Raw genomic sequence first — 27,173 nt, forward strand, 5'->3', positions numbered from 1 at the left:
AAGTGGCCACTTTCTCATTACTTTCATATATTGTATTAGTAAGTATCCAAAACATACAAGTTTCATTTATATAATTTTTCAAGGTTTCTTATGTCTGTTTTTACTCTTGTATGCTTTTCATACAAGTTTCACACAAGACAGATACAAACTTGATAAGATTTATAAATATCTTTTCCATATGGGAGAAGATGAGAAAGAATTGAGAAAATGGACAGAGACAAAAAACAAAAAGAAAACTCTTCTGTAGTGCATTTAATGTTTACTTGATGAAGAACAGTGTACACATACTGGTCACGCTCTCTTATCTACCTTGTTTTTCTTAATGGAGCTGGTTTTAATAGTTGTGAATGCACGAGCGTAAAATGCATTCACAACTATTCAGTTGTGTTCATAGTCTGTATGCGTTACTAATATTCTGCTTAACATACAGACTCCTGTGGTTCACTCGGTGTAAGCGGGGCCTATTATTTCTAATATTATTATTGTGCTCTGTTCCAGGAAAGCCTGTTTTAAGTAAATAAAGTACAGTTTATCGTGTGTGTGTGAGAGATCCATAGTCTGGGTAGTGCAAGGGCAGCAAGTTTAATCTGGTCCCGTCTCTCCACTGCAATCCTGCAGTGTTATTTATTCTTTATCTGAATGTGGGAAGGCTGCTTTCTGACTCAGATGTAGTAGGCGTTAAGATGATCACGAGGCTGATGGAGTCAGCAAAAACCTCCTCTCACGTAGCTCTGGATGACAAGGGGAAAGAGTAAAAATACATGGGATTTGTTATTCTAAATATTAGCATCAGGCTCAAAAACAATCCTTGTGATTCAAATTGTTATTTTGTCCTGTTACTTTTGAGATTCTGAAAATGGAGTACATACAAAAAAGATGTGTCCCTTCTTATTTCCAATAATGACAGACAAGTTGATGGATTAGGCCAACAAGAGTCTGCATGGATTGATGTTTGCAGACATAGTGATCTGTAGTGAGAACAGAAGGCGGACGGAAGAGAACCTGGAGAGGTGGAAGCATGCTCTGGAAAGAAGAGGAGTAGACTGATTAAGGTGGTTGACTTTAAATACCTGGGGTCAACCACCCAAAGCAACGAACAGTGCACGAGACAGGCGAAGAAGAGATTGCAGAATGTATGGAGACAGGTTTACAAGACTGTTGAGAGACCTGCTATGATGGTTTGAAGATGGTGACACTGACATAAAGACTGCAGGCAAAGGTGAAGTTGGTAGGATTTTCATTGGGACAAGATTAGAAATGAGTACATGAGAGAAAAGGGAAGATTGCAGAAAGGTTCATGGATGTAGAGGAGGACATGAGGAGGGCTGGTGTGACAGAAGAGAGGGAGGCTAGGGATAGGGTGAGATGGAGTCCGATGATCCACTGCAGATGTGCACTGATGACGAGATGTAGTTACATTTCTCAGGAGATGCATGTCAGGTTACATTTTTGGTATATGGTTTCAGCAGGGTTTGCTGTTACAATGTACCTGGAATGGGAATAGTGTATATCACGATGATGGATTATCTCAATTTAATTCTGAATATTTACAAAACAAAAATCTTAAATTGAAAGAAGTCGAAGTTGAGCTTTAAAGCAGTCAAGCATCTTCTCAAATCATTTCACTAACACAAAGTCAAAGTAGGTCAAATTCATCCTGAAACCAGGTCAGAATGAAGTATGTTGAGAAAAAAACAAATCTAGACAAATGTCTGAAGATCTGTGTTAGACATCAAGTCTGAACCAAAGCCATGTCTCTAGTCTTCCTGTCACATAAGGGACCTAGTTCAAGTCAATCTTTGAAGTTGCTTAAGGTGATTCACATCGCTCAACTGCAAACCTTGTAATCCTTTTCAGCTGTGAGTGATCAAAGATTGGAACAGTAATAAGATCCAAACAATCTGGAGTAGAGAATCCGTTTATTAATACAACCCTACCTGGGTTCACAGTAGGAAATAAATAGCTCTACATCCATCAACCCTTTCTTCATTTTACACTGAACTGTCTATGCAAGTAAAGCAGCTGAGGTCATTCTGTGACTGAAGAGTGGCGGTGATGTGCTGGAGTCCCTTTGCAGGTTCAATAAACTCTTTTCTGCACATCCGACTGAAGCAAATTCAGGGAGTCAGTGTTGTGAGTGAAAACGGTAAACTACATTTCCACGTGGCAGAGAAGCAGCAGCTGGAGTTTCAGTTTGTGATAGAATAACTAATAAGTTAGAGCCAACCTAAACATGTATATTCTTCCGGCAGGACCACATAAACTCTATTTTATTTTACAATCATCTTTTGACCAGTCCGCAGCTTTACAGTTCAGAGATTGCTTGACTTGAGAGCATCTAACAGTGTCTTAAGGGCAGTATCACTACATGTTTAATACACAAATACCCCATTATTGTCCCTTTTCTATGTATCTGTACGTGTAGAGCGGATGCAGGGAGGGGGGCATACCCCTGCTTCTAAAATTAAAGTGATGTACACACCAACAAATCAATCATTGTCATCTAATAATATCAATTATAACATTCGGAGCTTTGTAAAACAGCTGTTGAACAATGTTTAAACTCTTGTGCAGAGCCACGCATAATTCCATCTATGAGCCCACAGGGTTGACCACAAGCCACAAAGTGTATTTATATGAGAAATTAGACATTTAGGGCATTCTCATTAACCTAATCATTTTAAACTTGAAAAATCTGGTTGTTGTCCGTGTGATGTGTCATAAGGATAAATTAGTAGGAGTGACATTGTTTTATGTATTAGCTTTTGTAGTGTCTTCCTGCGTCCTTTACGACATCATGAAATGAGTGGAAGTCACAGTGTTAAAGAAGGACTGCTCAATCCACCACATCATGAAACATCAGTCACAGTAGAAATACAGATGAACCACCCCAGGATAAGTTAGACAAACAAAACACACACGCACATACACACAACCGTCCCAGCACTTTATCCATGAAGCATTAAGTGAATCACACCGTGGTGATAATCAACACCGTCTCCTCCAGTCTAGTCGTTTTCGATCTGTCAAAAAAGATGGTCTTCATTTCCCTGCTGCTCCTCGGTGTTGGTCAGTCGGTTTTGAAGGCCAGCGTTGTGTGATTGTGGAGAGTTGAGGTAGTAGGAAGAGCTGTTGGTGGGGATGTTTCTGCGTGAAAGAAGTAGAGCTAGAAGAAAAGAGAGGAGATTGAGTATCTGGTTCAATGTAAAGGTGTCCTTCCATACATCTGAGATCCACGCAGCTCACCGACCTTACAGCCAACTGCCAGCAGTGTGTGCAAAACCACTATGGTCACTACTGTAGCCACCGCCGTCACCTTGGTGTCATCACGGACAACGGGCCAGAAGGTGAGGACCAGGACTGAGCCTGAGATCACCATGGCAATTAGGATCAGCATCCAGTGCAGCCAGTCATATGGTATTATCCACAAAACCTGAAGGTGACAGGGTGAACTTTTATTCAGCTAATTATTGTTTCTGCTTTGGTTTTTGTTGAAATTTACCAAAGTTTGACCTTTCCTTTTGGCAGTGGCCTGGGCCACAGCTGCCAATCAAAACCTTAAATGAATTATTCAGACAGAACATGTTATTCTTCAAAAATACTCAAAACATTGGGCAGAACAGACCTCTGCACTCATTCAAATGAAGAACCACAGGTGAGTTTTAACATTACGGCAAGTTACATAGAGAATGACATCAGAGGTTTCCGAAAATGTGAGCTATATTATACATGTATATCATGTATCATGGGTGAGATCATTTATACAACTTATTAAACCTGTAAACACCACAGATGTACTCACAGAGGTGGGGATATAGATAAAGAGCGAGTAGCCGTAAACACACACAGTCTCCAGGAAAGAATAGCCTCCAATCTGCCTCTCGGCCCCTTGCCTCCAGGTCAAAAAACCCCACAGCCCGATCGGCACCAGCCAGGCATACATAAAGATCACTACTGCAGCAATTGTCACTAAAGGCAGAGAAACAAGACAGAGCTATGCAGATCCAGTGTGCTACAGTGACACAGAGTCAAACTGAGACCGTGTGCAGCACTAACCTCTGTGGAACTGTGGTCTGTAGTGGAAGGTGGGGTTTTTCTGCTCAGCAAGGAAGGTGGACAGGTTCCCACTAATCACCACAGAAAACACCAGTGTGACACAAATCCAGAAGGGACCTGCACAAACGCACACTTATATGAGTGCATTCATCTTCTAATTCATCAATGTCAAAAAATTGATGGACACTTTGTTGATCCTTTGAACCTATGGGCAACAAACAGTTAAAGCTGGAATGACAATAAGTGACACCTGAACAGCTTTTTAACATGTATCAGAAATGCCTGAATCACATGAATTAACTGATACATTCAATAAGATAATAAAGACCATGAGACATTAAACACGTTTAGGATTAAAAAGAGGCTTACCTTGGTGCAAACCAACAGTAATCTGGCCCTTAATCTCCTACCTACCCACCTACGACTCATCTTCAGGCATAGCTAGAATCTAATTTCCCCTACCAAAAATCTACTTACATGCCCCCCATAAGACAAGGCACAGTGCAAAATATGTTCTTCCTGTAATACAGTTTAATAATTAAATGTGTCTTCTTCCACTTACCATACAGATCTGGGTTACTCCTAAGGTAGTATTTGATGAAGTTTCTCCCAGGCTGTGGCATCACTGACCCCTTCACTCTGTCCAGCACCTGCATCATGATAGGGTCAAACAAAAGAAACACGTAACTTCAAACTGACTGACAAAGACTTTATGTGTAGACAAAGTGTCAGGTAGATGTCAGGCATACCTGCATTGTGTCCACATCAAAGAAAGACTGATAATACTCAAAGGTCCAGAAGCCACCACTTGGTTTCTGCCCTCCTAACAGCTGGAAGCACAGATGTCTATCAGCTGATATGCACTCAAAGTAGAAACTCAAACTTTATTCGTGGTCCACACAACTTTTTTACCTCTGAACTCTCTTGCTGACCCTCCTCGTCCTCAGATAGGTCCAGCTTTACATCTTCTCCTGCTGATGCTGTTGTGTTGGGGGTGTTTGAGCCCGACATACTGAGTGTGGAGGCTCCAGGGTCTGCCGATAGCAGCTCTGCTGCTTCTTCAAACTCTATGGACGCACATGGGCAAAAGGCAGTCGGTAAGCGCAGTTCTTCTGATCAGCACTCCCACAGGGACTAAATTCCCATAGATTTCATGTTAAAATGTCAAACTTGAGAGGATTTAAAAGCATATTTACAAACTGTTACTGAAAAAGCGATCTCAGTTTCTGTCTATGGTTTCCTAATTGATGTCACTGAACCGGACCGGTCCTGTTTTAATGATATTATCTGACAAAGAACACAACTTCCTGCAAGAAGCTTCCATACCTTGTTTCATTTTATTCAACAGCAGTGTTGTGCTGCTTTAGATTACATAGTGTTGGTATCAGCCTGCCTCACAGAGAGACAGACTTTCTGTTAAAGGTTTTTAAAACACACACTTTATTGAATAAGACTAGAAAACAAGCAGTAAGAGAAGTTACCAACACACCATGAAGGTGTTTCAATAGCCATGCTAGCATGCCGTTTAGTAGGTCAGAGAAAAGACTTAGTATTTGACACAGAATACACTGGAACTCACTGTGTGTCATAAATCAGCAGGATGTTCAATACATCCATGCATATTATGCAAATGAAAACAAGCATAATTTTCCTGCAATCTGACCCATAATCGCCCGTGCAATCTACACAATGTTACATGAAAGTAAAAGAAATTACAAGGAAGCAGGAAGAGCATCTTTACATACGACTGCGATAGCAGAGTATGGCAAGCAGATGTCGCTATTTGTCCTTTAGTAGATGGTTTGCAATCAACAATATTTTTTTTTCAACGTTTTCAGGGCGATTTCGTGATTCAGAGTACTGTACTATGTGCTCTGCATGGTCACTGCAGTATAAACCCTTTTACAGCCAATTAAAACCCCTAGGTAAGGGGAGAGTCCAGTTTTCTGATTCACGTGGACACGACAGCTTGGTTTCTGCGTAAAACAGATCTCCCAACTACCTACCTGGAACTAACACGTGACACAAAGAAACCCAGGCAGAACAAAACAAGCAGAAATTTACAACCTATATCTCCTTTAAAGATTCTGTCACATTTACCTTGAAACTGTAGGTTGTTTGGACTAGCCATGTCTCCAATGGACAACCAGTAACTTCATGCAAGAGCTGAGAGAAAAATGAACGTTAGTAAAGAAATGCTATGTCGAACATCTGTTAGTTCACCGACAAGAGAACCACTTGAAGTTTACAGTTAATGTATAATATAAAAATATTCAATTTTGACGCTTTAAAATCCGATAAGAACAGGTGAAACGTACCAAAATGTAATAACCAGAGAGGTGAAATATGTCTTGGCAGTCTGTCCTCGCTGCTCAGCAGGACCTTGCTGCTGATAATGATGATATTGAATGGCGTAATATCAACCACTCAGCAGAGACAGCGAATCCTACGACTAGCTAATATTTAAATTGTAAATAAAGATAAGGTTAATATATTACAACAGCGTCTGTGCGGACTTAATAAAATGCTAGACATTAATAACATTACAATGCTAACACCTGTCTTTCACAGCCTTACAGGTCCTGCTGATACTGGAGTCATTTTAACACAGCTTCCGGTACACGTCACCGCGTAAACAAAGCTGTCACGTGGAAGCGCTCTTCAAAATAACTTTATTTGAAAGGTTCTAACGTTACAAAAAACACAAGAGAGTGCAGGCACGGTGGAGCGGATGGAGATGAGTGTCAGGGGTGATTTGTGACAGGAGGATAGCAACAAGAACGAAAGGAAGGGTTCACGCAAGGGAGCGAGACCCTCTATCGTGTCTAGTGGAGCTGTCGGCGGTCAGAAGTGAACATGGTAAGATTTCTGAGCAGTTTGGAGACCAAGTAAGAGAAGCAAGGTTGAGAAGAGTTTGATAGGGTGGATAATATATCGGACAAAGGATGCTGAAGGTGGAGCTGCCAGGCAAAAAGAAGGTGTAAGTGTAGTGAGGGAGGACATAAAGGGGGTTGGTGAGACAGACGAGCATGCAAGGGATTGGGGGAGATGGAAGCAGATGATCTATTGTGATGACCCGTAAAGGGACCAGCTGGAAGATAAAGAAGTAGTAGTAATAGCAGTAGTAAAAGCATTAAAAGTATTGAAAATAAGAAATAAATGGCAGCAAAGATGGGCCACAGGGGCAAACTAAAGCCATTCATAGACTATACAGGGAAAATGTACCAAAGCAAGACAATAAGAAAAGGGAAAAATAATCAACTGATGATCAACTGCATGTGCATATCAGGGAAATATAATTTGCTCAGTGCCAAAGGAAAAGGGGAACAGGAAAGCTGTTAAATAGCTTTCCTATTTAACAGGAAAGCTAGATCATTTCTCTAGCTTTCCTGTTAAATAGGAAAGCTAGAGAAATGATCAAACTAAAACACAGAAACAAGGGGGTGTAGAAGTTATTGGCAGTTATTGGAAAGAATTATTAATGGTGGGACAGCAGCATTTTTGAGTTATAAAGAGAGACAGAAATTGTAAGCAGAGATGAAATGTAATTTATGATAGCAGGGTGTGTATTTGTAGGCTAATTCTTTCTGGAGTCTCGCACCACCACTCCAGCCCAGTAGATGGCGGTAATAAACCTTTTTGTTAGCTGTCAACCAACAAAAAAGAAGTAGCTGCCATTTTGACTTCATGTGAGGTCCCTGTCACTAGTTAAAATGTCAATTCTGCATGAAGGTTAAGAGTCTTTAGTGCAGAAGAGTCGTTAAAATGGCCTCGTTTCGTGTAGCGAGGATGATGTTCAGCTCTGCGGCGGAAGCAGCGGCGCCTCCGGGCACAGCGAGCCGCTGGGAGCGGCTGAAAAACAGCAAAGTAGGTGAGGAACTGAGGCACGGGTTAGCCACGTTAGCTGGATAGCAAGGGGGTTAACGGCCAGCTCAGTGGTAAACATAGCTTATTATAACGGAAACAGTCCCAGTAATTTTAATTGCTTAAATGACCATTTTAAACGCATTATTCTGCTAGTCTTTGTGCATGTTGGTTGCATGACAAAAACGGTGATACAGTATAGAGTTTTTTAATCCTCCTAACAACTATATGCCGCTGAATTGGGTTGTTGGTGTGATAACGTCATAAATAGATGGTGATTAGGTCACCTGACTCCTCTCACCTCCTGCAGCCGGCCAGTGTTTTTTTTTTTTTTTTTTGTCATGAGGAGAGGTGGTTTACATCCAGGCTTAGTTTTTCGTCCTCTGCTCCCTACAGGTGTGTGGTGTCGCAGCCTGCTCTCTGACTACAAAGAAGCGTGCAGAGAGGCGGTAGTTGGCGCCTGGGAGAGACCACTCCGAACATCAGTGTATGTGACGCTGTTGGGCGGTGCCTGGGCCTGCTTCTACACCAAACCTGACCGCTTGTCCTTCGACGACGCCCTGCTGAAACGTTCCAACCAGCTGGGACTGCTGTCCCCTTGGATCCGCAGCGGCATCTCTGATGTCCATGTACAGAGTCTGGTGAAGCTCCGTAATGAGGGCCGCCTCCGCCATGCCAGCCTGGGTCTTCTGTCTGTGGTGTACTACGCTGACTACGACCCGGACGCCATGCTGTATGAAGCCCAGTGCTCTAACTTGTCAGTACCCTGGAGGGAGATCCCTCAGCGGGTGTTGGACATTGGCTTTGCTGGCAACTGGTGGATCCTTAGCTCAAAGATGAAGGACTATGACGTGAACGAGGATGAATTCAAGCAATTGCCGGTGCACATGCAGGTAACGTCAACACCCAGCGTCAAGGAGGTGGAAAGGAATGAGAAGTTGCACAGAGATTCGTGGTTACCAGTGAGCGTGGAGGACAAGGGAGACAAAAACTAAAGTGGTAGACAGACAGAAAGAAAAGTGAAGAGGAGCAGCCTCGCACTCACACAGCGGGACAGAAGCCTGACTGTGTACACACTCACACCAATCTCAGCTGACCAAATGATGATTCTGCCGCTGAGACAGAGGAAACATCAAAGTAAAAGGAAACGCTTAAATTCCTTCTGACATGTTTTTGTTTTCTTACAGAAAATGTTGTATATAATTTATACTGTGAACCATGTGACAACGAGTCTGTCAGTTATTTACAGATGTTAAGGTGTAACATGAGATTTGCATTTGATCTGGATGTGACGCACTGATATGAACTCTGGGTGATTATTAAAGATCTGTCATCACTAATCAGACTGACATGGCTGTTGTGGATTTTGTGTGTGACTGTAGAGTTTTTGAAAGCACAAATGCTATTGTTGTATTTAATTATAACAAAGATAAAGGAAAAGAACTGCACTGCTGCAAATACAACCTTTTCTTACATCTAGTTGCAGTAAAACTTGAGAATGGTAGTTTTGAAACGTAACCATAACTGCTAATGACCAGAGGTGATAATAGATTCCCACTGAACAAAACTTTTATTGCAAAATCCTCAAGTCTGAAAAGTATTTTGTAGCAAAAAAGGTGGAGGTAAAACTGCAACGCTGCGATGTAGTGAGGAGGTACAGAGCTGCATAATTTGGAAATACAATGAACAGAGTGTACAATTGGCTGTACACTCTGAACAAAACATGAAAATTGAGATAAAATGAAGCTTATGTGCTTATAAACGATTATTAGTCACACTATTAATAATAAAAAAAAAAGACTAGTATTTCTTCTCAGCTACCTGGTTATCCACACATAACCAAGCAATGTAGAGAGAAAAACGATTAAAACAAAAGGGGAAAAAACCCTGCAAAACTCCAGTGAATCTGAAGTCTTGGTGAGGTCTGTGGAACCTACAGTTAGGTCCAGAGGTGTTGGTAATTTGGTCTCTGTGCAGTGGATTTAAATCAAACTAAGAAGATGTGATTAAGGTGATTCAAATGTAATTCAAGGGGTTTAACATAAATATGAAGTTAACTATTTGGGAATTACAGACCCTTTTGTTCTTGCTTAACATCAATTGGAAGAAATAACAAATGCATTTGAATATAAGGCTTGTTTTTAATACTTGACTGAAAATACTTTCCTCTTAATGAGAACCTGTGAACATCGTTAAATTCATCAGTCCCCTTATGAACTTGTCGCTCAGTTTTTTCCAGTTCTTATGTAATTTAGCAAACCCTGGTCTCTCCCTGTTTGCACTTCTTCACCACTTCTGTTCCAGTGAGACCGTTTCTGTTGAGATCTTGGTGAAGAGTAAATTGTGGATCTTTGCTGGATTTTTCTTCACTCCTGTTTCTTAAGAACATGCCTTTCAGATACTTTTCACCTGCTATAGATAGTATTTAATCCTCTTCATTTGTCTTCCATTTTTCCAGTTTCCTCTTTTCTTTTTAAAAAAGATACACTCACATTTTCAGCTAACAGCTTTTGGTGCAAAAAATACAACTCTATGCCTGTCAAAACGTCCTCTCTTTGGCATTTTTCATCAATTCAACTAAAGAAGCTGGAACTAATGAGGTGTTTGAAAAAAATGCCTAAACTTGCATTTTAAAACTGGTTCTTTGCTAAGTTGTCCCTTATATGTAAACACAATACTAGCTCACCCCTTGATTTTTGTTCCTTTTATATGTTTGAATGATTTATAAGTATGGGGCGATCGTGGCTCAAGAGTTGGCAGTTCGCCTTTTAATCGGAAGGTTGCCGATTCAATCCCCCGGCCCTGACAGTCTCGGACGTTGTGTCCTTGGGCAAGAGACTTCACCCGTTGCCTACTGGTGGCGCCAGTGTCCGGCAGCCTCGCCTCTGTCAGTGCGCCCCAGGGCAGCTGTGGCTACAATGTAGCTTGCCATCACCAGTGTGAATGTGTGGATGATTGAATGTAGTGTAAAGCGCTTTACAAATACAGGCCATTTACAAGTCAGTGCTGAGTAGTTTACCAAACGAAAAACATTCCTCTGAAAATGGAGAGATATAGGACTGGATTAAACTGTCCTAAAAAACTAGCCAGTGTTGTTGAAAGAAAAACTTTGAAAGACTGGAGAAAGATTGTTCAAGCACCCGCTAAAGCATTTTCAAGAAAGCCTGTTTTTTCAGAACTAGAATAGAAATGGGACAGTTCTTCCATAACACATCTCACTCATCTCAAGCACCTTTTTCAACATCAGTTTTCTTTCAATCTAATAATTACACTTCTTCTTCACGATGAAGAAGGGACAAGCTTTTTCAGCATGCAGACTGAAGGGATTGAACTACCAACCATAAAATTGGCGATATTTGACCAGCTCACACTGAGGACCATAAGTAAATAAAGAATTACTGTGTTTAAGATTCTACATAGGTTGTGGTTAGTACTATTGCTGCACAGTACAGAGGGCCTTGGTTTAAATGCAAGAACCAGCTGGGGGCCTTCTGTGTTGTTTCTATGAACTCTCTCTAGTTACTCAGACTTCTTCCCACAATCCAAAAATATGTTAAGTTACTGGGGAATTCTAAACAGACGATGTGAAGCCCTCTGCATTCACCCATAACAAACTCACATTGGTGGTGTGGATGTAAACAGGTCTTAATGATATGTAGCTAACACAAACGGACTTTGTATTCCTATACACACCACACCTTATCATCATAACCTGCACCTTATAATGCATTAACATTTATGTTGCTAATAAGGTTGTATACTGTGCAGCAATGCTGCCTGCACTGTCACACGGCCAAAGCAATTACAGTACGTCTTAGCAGTTCAGTTGACACCCCTGAGAAGGAGAATGAGTCTGACCCCTCACACTGATAACCTAACCACAGGAAAGAGACTGCACCACAATGAGGTGACCCATGATGTCACTACTGTGACCCTGTAGCAAGGGCTATCAGATGCCATGCTGAGGGAGTCACAGGCCACGGGTCAGCTGGTTTTCTAAGTTGTTGCTATTGGATTTCTGCTCAATTTGCAGTCTAAGGACTACACTGGTGTTCATGTTTGGATTTTGCCACCAGAGGGTGCTCTAGTTCAAAATAATTATGAGCCTGGTACCATCTAGTTTAAATGTAGCATTTCAATAATATATTTATGTGGAACTGTAAAATATATTTAATTGAACAGCTAAAGTTAGCTTAGCATAAATACAGGACAAACAGTTAGTCTGACCAATAGTTTAATGGAACTACAGCATACATTAAATACACCACTTTGTAGTTAATCATTTAATGAGTTATTGAAATGGTAAATGGCCTGCATTTGTATAGTGCTTTTCTAGTCCTTAAGGACCCCAAAGCGCTTCACACTACATTCAGTCATTCACACACTGGTGATGGCAAGCTACATTGTAGCCACAGCTGCCCTGGGGCGCACTGACAGAGGCGAGGCTGCTGGACACAGGCGCCACCGGGCCCTCTGACCACCACCAGTAGGCAAACACAGGGTTAGTATCTTGCCCAAGGATAGTTGGCATGCAGCCAGGAGGCAGCCTGGGATCGAACCACCGACCTTCTGATTAGTGGCTGACCTGCTCTGCCACCTGAGCTACAGCCACCCCATATTATATTATTATTAATCTCTGGCTCTCTTCCACAACATGCTTTTTGTCCTGTCTTCCTCCCCTCCCTCCACACTGATCACGGCAGATGGCTGACTCTCCACGAGCCTCGTTCTGCTTGACGTTTCTTCCTGTTAAAGGGGAGTTTTTCCTTCCCACTGTTGTCAAAGCACTCACTGGGGGTCACCTCTCTGTGGAGACTAGTAATGAACATGTCAAAAACAAAACCCAAACACATTAAAACCAGCTGAAATGTCACCACATTTAGCTAATGCCCTCCACCATGGCATGGGGAAGATGGTCTGTAAAACTAATAACTAAAAGAAAAACTAAAACTTCATGTTAGTCCATCTAGTAATTGTTGAGCTATTTAACTTTGGATCAAAGTGACGGACTGGCCAACTAAGTGAGCGACTGAGGATAAGCTCCTAAGAAACTGTAGTTTTCTTAGATGTTTGTGGTTTGCTTCATTAAGAACTTAACTTGATTTTGTATTCAGATTATAAAATCAGATCATAAAATCTGCACACTGAGCACTGACCACACCATGTCGTCCCTGCTTTATCTCTTTTGCCCTCTCTCGTGCTGCATCCTTTTGAGTTTCCTCTTTGTGGCTCTCCCTCCGTCTTTGCCCTATGTCCTCTATTGACCCCAGGGCTCCCATCCATCCTGACCCCTCCTCCACTCAGACACCAAGTCTGATGGCCAAAGGGTCAGTGAGGGCAGCTGCTGTCAGGTGGTGTTTGAAAAACAGGCTGCCTCTTTTTTTCCAGTGCAAGAAAAGAGGGACATCGTCTGCCTGTGTCCAAAGAAACTTGTAAAAATGCAAGTTTTTGACCTTTACTACTCATGTGTGGTGGTATTCCAGTTTCACTTCAGTCTGAAACGCATTCAGAAACTTGACTTTCCTACACTGACATTTAGTAATATAGGAAATTAACCAAAGATAAGTGCTTATTTTTGGTTTCAGCTACTACCAACTGAGATCTTTTCTGACTCCTTCAAAGTTGCGTTTATCTAACTACACTCGATGACTGTAAAAGGGAGAACAGGAGGAGATGGAAAAGGCAGGGAGAAAAAACAACAAAAATGGGTGGGTGGGTTGGGGGGTAGAAGCCTGTCTGGCCACCATGTTGACCTCATTGACCACAGCAGGACCAGGCATGTACACACACACACACACACACACACACACACACACACACACACACACACACACACACACACACACACACACACTGAGAGACCTAATCAATATGTAACTAAGGAAGGAGAGAGCACGGTGGAGAGAGTGGGGAGAAGTTGTAGGGGTGGAAGAAAGGAAGAATGGAAAGGAAACTACAAGTAAAGATGGCTGTGACTGGTTGGTGCTGATGGAGTCAAACTACACAATTTAAACTAATATTATTGCTATTACAATAATGTTTGAAATTTCAGAACCAACGACAGATCAAAGACACATTACAATACAAAGTACAGAAGTCACAAACAGTCTGCTTGGCCTGAATTGACGAAACTCCGAAAATGAAAAACTGTAGAAGTTATTTTCTTACGTATGAAATTACATCTTATTATTACATGATTTTCATGTATGTACTGAAATAGACTGATCAACCACAACATTTATAAAAAAAAGTCTGATATTATGCCTCTTTCATGCCACCAAAAAGCCTCTGACTCACCTGGACATCGGTCAGACAAGACCTTCAATTGTGTCCTTTAATGTCAGCCACAGGACATTACCAGCTGATCCTTCTCTCCATATCTGCTTGACTGACCTGAGATTTGGAAGTTAAAAATATGAATACATTTTGCAGTGTGACAGGGCGCATTATCTTATTGAAAGAAGCCATGGTGATCAGAAAATACTGTTAAGTTAAATGCATGTGTACATAACCTTCAAAAGGAGTAAAGGTATTTAGTCCATGGGAAAAAGACCATTTTTCTAACATGTCCGTGACCTCACTAAACTCTTCCCTGATGAGCTTATGGGATAAAATGCTAACTTCTGTTTCTAGGTTTTTTCCTGTTAAAAGTGAGTTTTTCCTTCCCACTCTTCTCCAAGTGTTTACTCATAGCACTATGAGGGGGTTCAAAGTAGCATCCACACAAATGTCAGAACCAAGGAAAGCATTACTCAGAACATCATGTTTCCTTTGCTGACTGGCATTCATCTGTTAATAGTGCATCCTGCTGTGATCTCTCTCTGGAGTAAATGAGTCACTCATATGTCATAATGATGTTCAGGAAACCACGATTGATCAGACTAGGTCACCATCTTCCATTGCTCCTTGTTATGTTCTGAGACTCACTTAGCTACATTTGGTGGTAGGTTAGGTCAGTGAGTAGTTTTTTTTTACATTAATATATTTTTTAAAAATCTGTTTTTAATAGAACACCACCATCTACACTCAACTTAAAAGTGAAGAAAACCCTTGTTGCTCTTATGCCTAAAGACCATGTGTATTCCAACCTGGCTGGAGCCTACAAAGCCACACCCCTCCCCCACATTGGACAATCGGACCATCTCTCCCTGTTCCTCACACCTCGGTATTCACCACTCATCCAACGTGTGAAACCTGCTGTGAGGACAATTAAAGTGTGGCCAGAGGGGACAGACGCAGTGCTCCAGGACAGATTTAAAAACACAGACTGGAATATGTTCACCCACACAGACCTGGACCAGTACGCCTCATCTGTACTGGATTACATCTCCAAAACCACAGACAGTGTCACCACCCAGAAACGGATCACCATGTACCCCAACCAGAAGCCTTGGATGAACCGGGATGTTCGTCTCCTCCTGAAGGCCCGCAACACTGCCTTTAGGTCAGGAGATGCACACGCCTACAGTACAGCCAGGGCTAATCTAAAGAAGGGCATCAAAAAAGCCAAACACCATTACAAAAAGAAGGTAGAAGAACACTTCTCCAACTCCAACCCCCGACGCATGTGGCAAGGACTCCAGACCATCACAGACTACAGGACCACCAAACCCTCCCCCGCATCCTCTGATGTCTCCTTCCTCAACGAGCTCAACAACTTTTATGCTCGTTTTGAGCGAGGGAACCCCACAACCACAACCAAAGCAGACATGATGCCAGACCACCAACCTATGACTCTCTCCCCCACCGATGTAGGAGCGGTGCTGAGCAAGATCAATGTCCACAAGGCTGCAGGCCCTGATGGCATCCCCGGGCGTGTTCTCAGAGCGTGTTCTGGGGAGCTTGCAGGAGTGCTCACAGACATATTCAATCTGTCCTTGGCCCACGCTGTGGTACCGGCCTGCTTCAAATCCACCTCCATCGTCCCGATACCCAAAAACTCCAACCCATCTTACCTCAATGATTACCGCCCAGTAGCACTCACCCCCATCATCACTAAGTGCTTAGAGCGACTGGTCCTAGCACACTTCAAATCCTGTCTCCCCCCCACCCTGGACCCCCACCAATTCACATACCGCCGGAACAGGAGCACAGAGGATGCAGTCTCCATCGCACTGCACTCTGTCCTCTCACACCTGGACAACAACAACACCTACGCCAGAATGCTGTTTATAGACTTCAGTTCAGCATTCAATACAATCCACCCCTCACAACTCATCAGGAAACTGACAGACCTGGGTATCAGTTCCCTCATCTGCAAATGGTTACTGGACTTCCTGACCAACCGCCCCCAACATGTCCAGCTGGATAACCGCTGCTCATCTACCATCACAATGAACACCGGTGTACCACAAGGCTGTGTGATGAGCCCTTTCCTCTACTCCCTCTTCACCCACGACTGCAGACCTGCTGATGGTTCCAACACCATCATTAAGTTTGCAGATGACACCACGGTGATTGGCCTCATCAGTGACAACGATGAGGCCGCCTACAGGGAGGAGGTGGATCGTCTGGCTGAGTGGTGCGACAGAAACAACCTGCTGCTTAACACCGAGAAGACCAAGGAGCTCATCGTGGACTACAGGAGGAATGCTGACCCACATCCACCCATCCACATTAAGGGGACGGCTGTGGAGCGTGTGAGCAGCTTCAAGTTCCTGGGAGTCCACATCTCCGAGGATCTCACCTGGACGACCAACTGCTCCAAGCTGGTCAAGAAGGCTCACCAGCGCCTCTTCTTCAGGACTGAGGACTGAAGAACCACCTGTCCTCAGACATCCTGGTGAACTTCTATCGCTGCACCATCGAGAGCATCCTGACCAACTGTATAACAGTCTGGTACGGGAACTGCTCTGCCTCGGACCGGAAGGCGTTGCAGAGGGTCGTGAAAACTGCCCAGCGCATCGCCGGAGCACCACTTCCTGCCATAAAAGACATCTACAGGAAGCGGTGTCTGAAAAGGGCTGGGAAAATCATCAAAGACCCCAGTCACCCATCACATGGACTCTTCACCCTCCTGCCCTCTGGGAGGCGCCACAGGAGCCTCCGGACTAAGACCACCAGGTACCGGAACAGCTTCTTCCCCACAGCTGTCAGACTCCTGAACTCTGCCTCCTGACATCTGACCCACGTTAAACTCATGGACTGAACATACACACACCCACAATGGACAACTGTACCCTCAAACACAATAATAACATGGACTGAACCACCACTCACAACCACTAGCACTTTATATAGCCTCTGTAGAAACTATCTACACCCTCACTTATCTTAACTGCACTACTGTATAGCTCTGTGTAAATAATCATTCTGTACATTCGATAATCTTTAATCCTACAACTGTTTACAACTTGCATAGTTCCCATTTCTGTATAGCTGTATATCCCAGATTCTGTAAAGTTATTTATTTCATATTCTGTATAGTTTTTCATATTTATATCCTGTTCATATCCTGTACATAGCTTGTACTCACTACAGCCTGTACATACTTATAGTTATAGAATATTCACAACATACTTCATACCGTGTACCGTGTAACATACCACAATAGACCCATTTCTGTAATATACTCACATATCTATATTATTGCTAATATATATTGTAATATATCTATATCACTAAAGCACTTCTGGATGGATGCAAACTGCATTTCGTTGCCCTGTACCTGTGCATGTGCAATGACAATAAAGTTGAATTCTATTCTATTCTAAAGCTCATGGTCGTCAGTTCATTGCATGGTCTGCAGTCCGCTGGTCGACCTGCCATGTCTATGTTGTTGTTCACTCCCGGTCCCTCGTTTCCTCCTTTACATGTTGGTGTGTGTGTGTGGTGGTATCAATGTTTTCCTGCGGCACCAGGCTTGGAGACTTTTTCCCGCCGTGGAGCCAGCCACACCTGAGGAGTAATCACACTCACCTGTTGCTGATCAGCCTCATCAAGGGAGCTACTTAACAGAGTAGCTGAGCTTCAGTTGACGCTGGATCTTTGCAGTCAGTTCCCCCGCTACTGAAGTAAAAGTGCTTCGTGATGGCCGGTCATATAAAGTTTACTCACTGCAGCATCTGTTGTTTCCAGTAGAGTTGGGTGAAACGAGTGGAGAGAGCTGGACACACTTCTACATAGACACTGAAAGGGAGCGGAAATACTCACGGATCACAGGTAGAAGTCATGGCACGGAAGCACCATTTGTTATTCTTGCACTGTGAATAAATGGACTGTATTCTACACAGGCAGTCTTGCATTTGGGTCCTGCTTTGGCCTACGTGAGAGACCTGCTGCCCTCCTAGCCATGAGAACATCCACTACCGATCCCAGAGAAGTTCTTGGGTGAGTTGGACAAAACAGTGGGAGTTTTTACTCAATGTCCGCTTGTGTTTCGCCAGCCGAACCAAGCCTATACCTCAGACAGCTCAAAAATGTATTTTATGGTGGAGCTGTTGACGCGTCACGCACTGAAGTGGGCTCAGGCAGTACTAAAGGCTCGCCCTGATTTATCCTATAATGACTTTCTTGCCAAATTCTGTTGTTTGGCAAAGGCTTGAGCCCGGATGCAGCTGAACACAAAATGTTCAACCTTTGGCAAGGTAAGAGAAGCATGGCTGATTTCTCAATTGACTTTTGGATATTGGCAGAGGACATGGGGTTGGGAGAGAATGGACTTTCCTCAAAAGCCTCAATGAGGATCTGAAATAGGAATTATCCCCCAGAGAATTGCCTAAATCATTGGATGCATTCATTTCCATGTGTGTTAGGATGACCACATGCAGGAATATGGTGAGCAAGCTTTCTGTTTCCGACGACCCCATGCGGGGTGCGTTTCTGGGGATCAGAGCCCAGAGACGAGGGGGGCTGCTGTGGAGGAGGAGCAACCAATGCAGCTCGGCCGGGCCCAACTTTCACCCTTGGACTGGAGGAGATGGCAGTGTGTGTGGGTTTTTTAATTTTTTCTTTTTCCCTTGGAAAAGGGACATTAGGGGAGATTATGCAGACACATGCTCTGCTCATCTGAAAGAGCAGGCACGTCAGTACAAGTAGGGATGCTGGCTGCGTTCAATACTGTTGACCATAATATTATATTAGCGTGGTTAGAGCATGTTGTAGGTATTACAGATACTGCGCTTCAGTGGTTTGTATCATATCTATCTAGTAGACTCCAATTTGTGCATGTAAATGGAAAGTCCTCTTCACACACTAAGGTTAATTATGGAGTTCCACAGGGTTCAGTTATAGGACCAATTCTGTTTACAATATACATGCTTCCCTTAGGCAGTATCATTAGAAGACATCGAATACATTTTCACTGCTATGCAGATGACACCCAGCTCTATCTGTCCATGAAGCCAGATAACACACACCAATTAGTTAAACTGTAGGAATGTCTTAAAGACATAAAGACCTGGATGGCCGCTAACTTTCTGCTTCTTAATTCAGATAAAACTGAGGTTATTGTACTCGGCCCTGAAAAGCTTAGAAATATGGTATCTAACCAGATTCTTACTCTGGATGGCATTACCTTGGCCTCCAGTAACGCTGTGAGGAACCTTGGAGTCATTTTTGACCAGGATATGTCCTTCAACGCAAATATTAAACAAATATGTAAGACTGCGTTCTTCCATTTGCGCAACATCTCTAACGTTAGAAATATCCTGTCTCAGAGTGACGCTGAAAAACTAGTTCATGCGTTTATTACTTCCAGGCTGGACTACTGTAATTCATTATTATCAGGAAGTCCTAAAGCCTTCAGTTAATCCAAAATGCTGCAGCAAGAGTCCTGACAGGGACTAGAAAGAGAGAGCAGATTTCTCCTGTATTGGCTTCCCTTCATTGGCTTCCTGTTAAATCCAGAATTGAATTCAAAATCCTGCTTCTCACATACAAGGTCTTAAATAATCAGGCCCCATCTTATCTTAATGACCTTGTAGTACCATATCACCCTATTAGAGCACTTCACTCTCACACTGCAGGCTTACTTGTTGTTCCTAGAGTATTTAAAAGTAGAATGGGAGGCAGAGCCTTCAGTTTTCAGGCCCCTCTTCTGTGGAACCAGCTTCCAGTTTGGATTCAGGAGACAGACACTATCTTTACAGGGTGGGCCATTTATATGGATACACCGTAATAACATGGGAATGGTTGGTGATATTAAAGTCCTGTTTGTGGCACATTAGTATATATGAGGGGGCAAACTCCTCAAGATGGGTGGTGGCCATTTAGAAGTCGGCCATCTTGGATACAACTTTTGTTTTTTCAATAGGAAGAGGGCCATGTGACACATCAAACGTATTGGTAATGTCACAAGAAAAACAATGGTGTGCTTGGTTTCAACGTAACTTTATTCTTTCATGAGTTATTTACAAGTTTCTGACCACTTATAAAATGTGTTCAATGTGCTGCCCATTGTGTTGGATTGTCAATGCAACCCTCTTGTCCCACTCTTCACACACTGATAGCAACACCGCAGGAGAAATGCCAGCACAGGCATCCGGTATCTGTAGTTTCAGGTGCTGCACATCTCGTATCTTCACACCATAGACAATTGCCTTCATATGACCCCAAAGATAAAAGTCTAAGGGGGTCAGATCGGGAGACCTTGTGGGCCATTCAACTGGCCCACGACGACCAATCCACTTTCCAGGAAACTGTTCATCTAGGAATGCTCGGACCTAGCACCCATAATGTGGTGGTGCACCATCTTGCTGGAAAAACTCAGGGAACGTGCCAGCTTCAGTGCATAAAGAGGGAAACACATCATCATGTAGCAATTTCAAATATCCAGTGGCCTTGAGGTTTCCATTGAAGAATGGACCCACTATCGTTGTACCCCATATACCACACCAAAACCATCACTTTTGTTGTTCCAACAGTCTTGGAGGGATCCATCCAATGTGGGTTAGTGTCAGACCAATAGCGGTGGTTTTGTTAACTTCACCAGTCACAAAAGTTTGCCTCATCACTGAAAATCTTCTGCGTTAACTGAGGGTCCTGTTTCCAATTTTTGTTTTGCCCATTCTGCAAATTCTGTGCCGATCTGGGTCATCCTTGTTGAGATGCTGCAGTGGCTGCTGTTTGTAAGGGTGCCATTTGTGAGTAGCTAATAGCCACCGAAGGGATGTTCGACTAATGCCACCCTCCAGTGACATGCGGCGAGTGCTACGCTGTGGGTTCTTGCTGAATGAAGCTAGGACAGCCACTGATGTTTCTTCATTAGTGACAGTTTTCTTGCGTCCACATTTTGGCAAATCCAACACTAAACCAGTTTCACAAAACTTAGCAAGCAGTTTGCTAACTGTAGCATGGGAGATGGGTGGTCTCGTAGGATGTCTTGCATTGAAATCTGCTGCAATGACCCGGTTACTGCGTTCACCAGATATCAACACATTTTCTATCCACTCGTCACGTGTTAACCTCTTTGACATGTCAATGGCTGTGAACAAAGAAACTTGTAAATAACTCATGAAAGAGTAAAGTTACGTTGAAACCAAGCACACCATTGTTTTTCTTGTGACATTACCAATACGTTTGATGTGTCACATGGCCCTCTTCCAATGGATACAACTTTTGGTTTGTGTGTGGTTTTTTTTTTTTTTTTTTTTTTTCAAAGATGGCCGGCTTCTAAATGGCCACCACCCATCTTGAGGAGTTTGCCCCCTCATATATACTAATGTGCCACAAACAGGACTTTAATATCACCAACCATTCCCGTTTTATTACGGTGTATCCATATAAATGGCCCACCCTTTTAAGATTAGGCTTAAAACTTTCCTTTTTGCTAAAGCATATAGTTAGGGCTGGACCAGGTGACCCGGAATCCTCCCTTAGTTATGCTGCAATAGATGTAGGCTGCTGTGGAATTCCCATGATGCATTGAGTTTTTCCTTTTCAATCACCTTTCTCACTCACTATGTGAGTGCATTGAATCATACCTGTTATTAATCTCTGTCTCTCTTCCACAGCATGTCTTTATCCTGTCTTCCTCCTTTTACCCCAACCGGTTGCAGCAGATGGCCCCACCCCTCCTTGAGCCTGGTTCTGCTGGAGGTTTCTTCCTGTTAAAAGAGTTTTTCCTTCCCACTGTCGCCAAAGTGCTTGCTCATTAGGGGGTCATATGATATTTGGGTTTTTCTGTATCTATTGTTGGATCTACTGTACAATATAAAGCGCCTTGAGGCGACTGTTGTTGTGATTTGGCGCTATATAAATAAAATTGAATTGGCAGACACATTCAAAGATGCCTCCCTACTTGGTCTTCAGTGTTTAGCAAAACTCATACACTAAGAGTATGAGTGCTCAGTCATGCTCTAATTGACTCAGGCACAGAGTAAAATTTCATTGATCAGACACTCGCTAAGGAATTAAACCTCCCGTTGACACCACTCACCGAACTCCTACAGGTTTCTGCCTTAAACTGTACCAGGCTTGCTTAAATTACCCATTGCACTCAGGCCATTCAGCTCTCCCTATCAGAAAACCATGTAGAGAAGATTAGCTTCTTTCTTTCTGATGCTCCTGAAACTCCTGTTATTCTCGGTTGCCCTTGGTTAAACACAACCCCCCCAGCTTGGTCCAAAATTGTTGGTTGGAGCCTTTAGTGTCATAAGAACTGTTTGCACTCTGCCATAGTGTCTCTATCCAAAACGGTCAAGTTACTTGATTTGTACTCTGTTCCAGCGCTCTATCATGACCTCGCTAAGGTCTTCAACAAGGACTTGGTGCTCTCCCTTCCTCCACATCATCCTTGCGACTGGAACAGATCAGCTCTCCGGTGCTCCACTTCCCACCAATTGCCTGTACAGTCTCTCCAAGCTGGAAAGAGGCCTAGGAATGTTACATTAATGACTCCCACTTGGGGTGGGGATTTTCTTTGTGGAGAAGAAGGACAAGACCCTCCGTCTGTGCATTGCCTTTCGGGGGGTTGAACAAGACCACAAAGATACTTAAAAATAAGTGTCCCCTGCCATTGCTGTCTTCCAATTTTGAACTGCTTCAAGGGGCCACTAAGCTCAGGAATGCCTACCATTGACTTTCAGTCAGTATCAGGGAGATGAGTGAAAGATGGCTCAATAACATTTTGAGTACCTAATGTTCAAATAATTATAAAAAGTTAATGGTGAGCTGGATTCTACTTGGTCATGCCTTTCAGCCTCACCAATGCTCCCACAGTTTTTCAGGCCTTGGTTAATGACGTTTTGAAAGATTTCATTAACCTCTGTGGTTTTGTGTACCTTGATAATATTCTGATTCTGAAGTCTTGGTTGAACATGAGAAGCACATCCGCCAGGTCCTGCAGCAGTTGAAAAATCGACTGTTCGTCAAAGAAGAGAAGTGAGTTCCATGTTCAGTTGCTCTCCTTTTTGGGGTTTATTGTGGAGCAAGGCCAGCTTCAGGCAGATCCAGCTAAGATAAAAGAGGTGGTTCAATGGCCAGAGCCCCAGACCCGTACGCAGCTGCAAAGGTTCCTGGGCTTTGCAAATCTTTACAGACATTTCATTTGAGATTCCAGTCGCATTGCTCTGCCTTTCACATGCTTAACTTCTCTGAAGGTCTCATTCCAGTGTTCCCCAGCGGTCCAGCAAGCATTCATCCAACTCAAGCAGAAGTTCGCCTCCGCTCCCATTTTGGTTCAGCCAGACTTCTCTCAACCATTCATAGTGGAAGTGGATGCATCAGATTTTGGAGTTGTGTTGTCACAGAGTTCCGGGCGTAAGCTTCACTCGTGTGTGTGTGTGTGTGTGTGTGTGTTTTTTTTTTTGTTGTTTCTCTGCGTCTCTCGCTGGCAGAGCGGAATTACGACATAGGGGATCAACAATTGTTGGCCATAAAGCTCGCACTGGAGAAATGGAGGCACTGACTGGAAGGAACAGCTATTGGTCATCTGGACAGACCACAAGAACCTCGAGTAGCTGCAAGCCATTAAGCCCCTCAACTCCTGTTAGGTCAGGTGGGCTCTGTTCTTTACTTAGTTCAATTTGACCATCACATACAGACCCAGCTCCCATAATGTGAAGCCGGAGGCACTCTCCTGGCAATTCTCTCAGTCAGAGAAGGACGATGCCATCCTGCCTGCAGCCTGGGTTACTCACATGGGAGATCAAGGCTCTAATTAGAAGCGCTCAGCAGGAGAAACCTGACCGTGGGATGGGTCCTACAAACCAGATATACGTGCCCCCTGTGGTTCATGGCAAGCTTATCCAGTGGGCCCATTCTCCTAAGTTGAAGCACGCTATATCATTCATGCAACGCTTGTTTGGGTGGCCGTCTTTGGGCCAAGATGTCTAGGATTTTGTCTCTGCTTACCCTACCTGTGCGTGGAATAAAGCGTCCAACTCCCCTCCTTGTGTGTTTCTCAGGCCCCTACCTATAACCAGAAGGCCCTGGTCACACATCGCACTGAACTTCATAACTGGACAGCCACCGTCATACTCACCATGATGGATGGTTTTTCTAAAGCTGCACATTTTATTGCTCTGCCCAAATTGCACACTGCATTAGAGATGGCGAAGCTACTGACTGATCATGTGTTCCGCCTACACAGCATCCCTCAAGACACTGTGTCCGATCGGGGTCCGCAGTTCACGTCGCAGGTTTGGAAGGAGTTTTGCACCGTGCTGGGGGCCCAAGTGAGTCTATCCTCAGGGTTTTATCCTTACACCAACAGGCAGGTGGAGAGGGCCAACCAGAAGTTGGAGTCCACTCTCCACTGTGTGGCTTCATCAAAGCAGTCCCACTTCCACTCACCTATCATGAGTGGAACATGCTCATAATTCAATGACCAACTCTGCCACTGGTCTGTCGCTGTCTCAGGATTCATTGGGGTATTAATCAACGCTCCTGTCCATCACTGAAGGGGAACACGAGGTTCCCTCGGTTCAGCATCACCTCCGTTGCTGCTGGCGCCTGTGGAAATTGTTCACAGGATCGCCTCTCCTGCAGTCCAGGGCAGAAAGTATGGTTGTCTACAGCAAACGTCCATTAGATACTGAGTCCAAAAAGCTTTCTCCTCACTTTATTGGCATGTTTAACATTGAACTATGAACAGAATCAACTTTTACTTACCTGGATTATTGAGCATGCATCAAGACATTGTGACTATGATTAATTCTGTGACTGCTCGATTGAACTTACCTCAAAATATGAAGATTCATAATGTCTTTCATGTCTCCCAGCTGAAGCCTGTCCAGTCCAGTGTCCGCCTTTCAGGCCCCCACCACCCACCCGGGTTATTGACGGCACCCTTGCTTAATCCGTTACACGGATGTTACACGGTAGTGGCTTTCAGTATTTGGTGGATTTGGAGGGGTATGGTTCAGGTCGAGCAGGCTCCCCTGCACGGGGACCTCCGTCTCGCGGAGGCAGGCTGTACTTTGGCTGGTTGCACCCTGGGGGCTGGCATGGGCGCTTGAACGGTCCGGACCTCCACTCCCATGCTCCCGGGGAACGCCGGTGGGGGTGGCGGCAGTGTCGGCCAGGACTGGTTCCAAGCTGCACATCAACAACACCACACTCAGGACCCAGTACCATTTATGCAGGGTGGCGCAATGAGCCGATGCAGCTCCGGTACGTCGACTTCCACAGCAGCCGCACCACAACTTTCTTTGTGAGAAATGCAGTCAGTCCCCCAGCTAGTGAAGTGAAAGAGTTTTGTGTTGGCAGGTCGTAGGGACTGTACTTACTGCAGCGTCTGTTTCCAGGAGAGTCGGGGGAAACGAGTGGAGGGAGCTGGACACGGTTGTACATAGACAACGAAGGGAGCGGAAATACTCCCCACGGATCACAGGGAGAAGTCACAGCACAGGAGCAGGGCACAAGCACATGAAGAGAGCACGCATTGAGGATTATTAGCACCATTTGTTTTTCTTAGGCAGTCCTGCATTTGGGTCCTGCTTTGACCTACCTGACACAAATCCTACCACCTTGGACTGCAGTTTGCTTCTCTGAGATCCTCTGCAAGCTGGTGGGCCACTCCAAAGACCTTTACTGTGTGTTGTGAAAAAATCACATGAAATTCAAATTTTTTGAATATGTATTATAATGTTGTTATGTAACCTATATACACACTGAGTTCTTCCTGAAAAAAAAAGATAGTTGAAAGTTTCATCCTTAAAAAATGCACTGAAAAATGAAGTTGAGCTCAAGCGATGATGATCTGGACTTTGTAAACAAGAAGAAGAAACTGAGATTTGGGGTTCAATTCTCACAAGAAGGCAACAGCAGGGAGAAATTTATGGTTGGATCCAAGAGTTGGGGCTGTATCATGTTTGCTTTAGTATATATTTCATGATCTCATTGGGGCAGTTTGAGCTCTTTTTGGCAGACTTGGTACCACATCCGAGGAAACAGAGAAATAATTTCAGAGAGCATCTAGCTGTATATCTGAGGTAAAACAGTGTTACTTTACCATTTACAGATATGTGTATATTCAGCACTGGTGTGATTTTGAGCTACGAGTGCACTGGCTGCCAAATGTAGTGGCCTGATTAGCCAGATCAGTTTATTTGCATGCAAAAACTTTGAAAAATCAAGCATGATGTGAAAAAGTAAATGCTGTAGTTTTGTGTTGTGTAATTACACTGTCGGTGTGAACAGCTGCATTGACAATAAGGGAGGCAAAAATACTTTTAATGCTGAAAATGTGGTAAATGGTAAATGGCCTGTATTTATATAGTGCTTTACTAGTCCCTAAGGACCCCAAAGCGCTTTACATATCCAGTCATCCACCCATTCACACACACATTCACACACTGGTGATGGCAAGCTACATTGTAGCCACAGCCACCCTGGGGCGCACTGACAGAGGCGAGGCTGCCGGACACTGGCGCCACCGGGCCCTCTGACCACCACCAGTAGGCAACGGGTGAAGTGTCTTGCCCAAGGACACAACGAAAATAGTCAAGCAAATTCTTTCGTGTCCATTGCATAAAGGCCTACTAAACAAAAGTTGCAACAGGTTGAGAACTGGTTCATTCATGTGGCGCTACATCAACCTGTTTACACTGGATAAAAGGCTCACTGCTCATTATAGATAGCTATATTAATTACTCATATAGACATAATGGCAAACACCCACAAGATCAAATAATCTTGAGCAGTCTTGTGTATTTTTCAGTCGTCTAGGCACTGCCATTTGGTCGATGTTGAAGTCACTCAGATTCTTGCACATGTCCATTTTTCTTACTTTCACCACACATTTCACTTTCACTAAGTCCAAGAATCGACTGTTCAAACATCACAATGACATGAGTTTTTATATTTCACAG

At 43.7% G+C, this 27,173-nt stretch overlaps 2 protein-coding genes across 2 annotated transcripts; one reads left to right on the forward strand and one right to left on the reverse strand.

Moving 5' to 3' along the window:
* Nucleotides 1-1,902: 1,902 nt before the first annotated feature.
* Nucleotides 1,903-6,693, reverse strand: yipf2 (Yip1 domain family, member 2). Its single transcript, XM_080301041.1, has 9 exons — nt 6,375-6,693; nt 6,157-6,222; nt 4,969-5,123; nt 4,806-4,886; nt 4,619-4,706; nt 4,057-4,173; nt 3,803-3,969; nt 3,251-3,433; nt 1,903-3,166 (listed from the first exon to the last, which is right to left on the reverse strand). The coding sequence occupies exons 2-9, from the start codon at nt 6,185-6,187 to the stop codon at nt 3,071-3,073; spliced, it is 918 nt and encodes a 305-aa protein (XP_080157167.1). The 5' UTR covers nt 6,188-6,222; nt 6,375-6,693; the 3' UTR covers nt 1,903-3,070.
* A 1,023-nt stretch (nt 6,694-7,716) lies between these two features.
* Nucleotides 7,717-9,265, forward strand: timm29 (translocase of inner mitochondrial membrane 29). The gene is made up of 2 exons (XM_026166034.2): nt 7,717-7,927; nt 8,317-9,265. The coding sequence occupies exons 1-2, from the start codon at nt 7,822-7,824 to the stop codon at nt 8,913-8,915; spliced, it is 705 nt and encodes a 234-aa protein (XP_026021819.1). The 5' UTR covers nt 7,717-7,821; the 3' UTR covers nt 8,916-9,265.
* Nucleotides 9,266-27,173: the final 17,908 nt, after the last annotated feature.

This window comes from Astatotilapia calliptera, chromosome 4 (genome assembly GCF_964374335.1).
Source record: "Astatotilapia calliptera chromosome 4, fAstCal68.1, whole genome shotgun sequence".
Taxonomy (NCBI): domain Eukaryota; kingdom Metazoa; phylum Chordata; class Actinopteri; order Cichliformes; family Cichlidae; genus Astatotilapia; species Astatotilapia calliptera.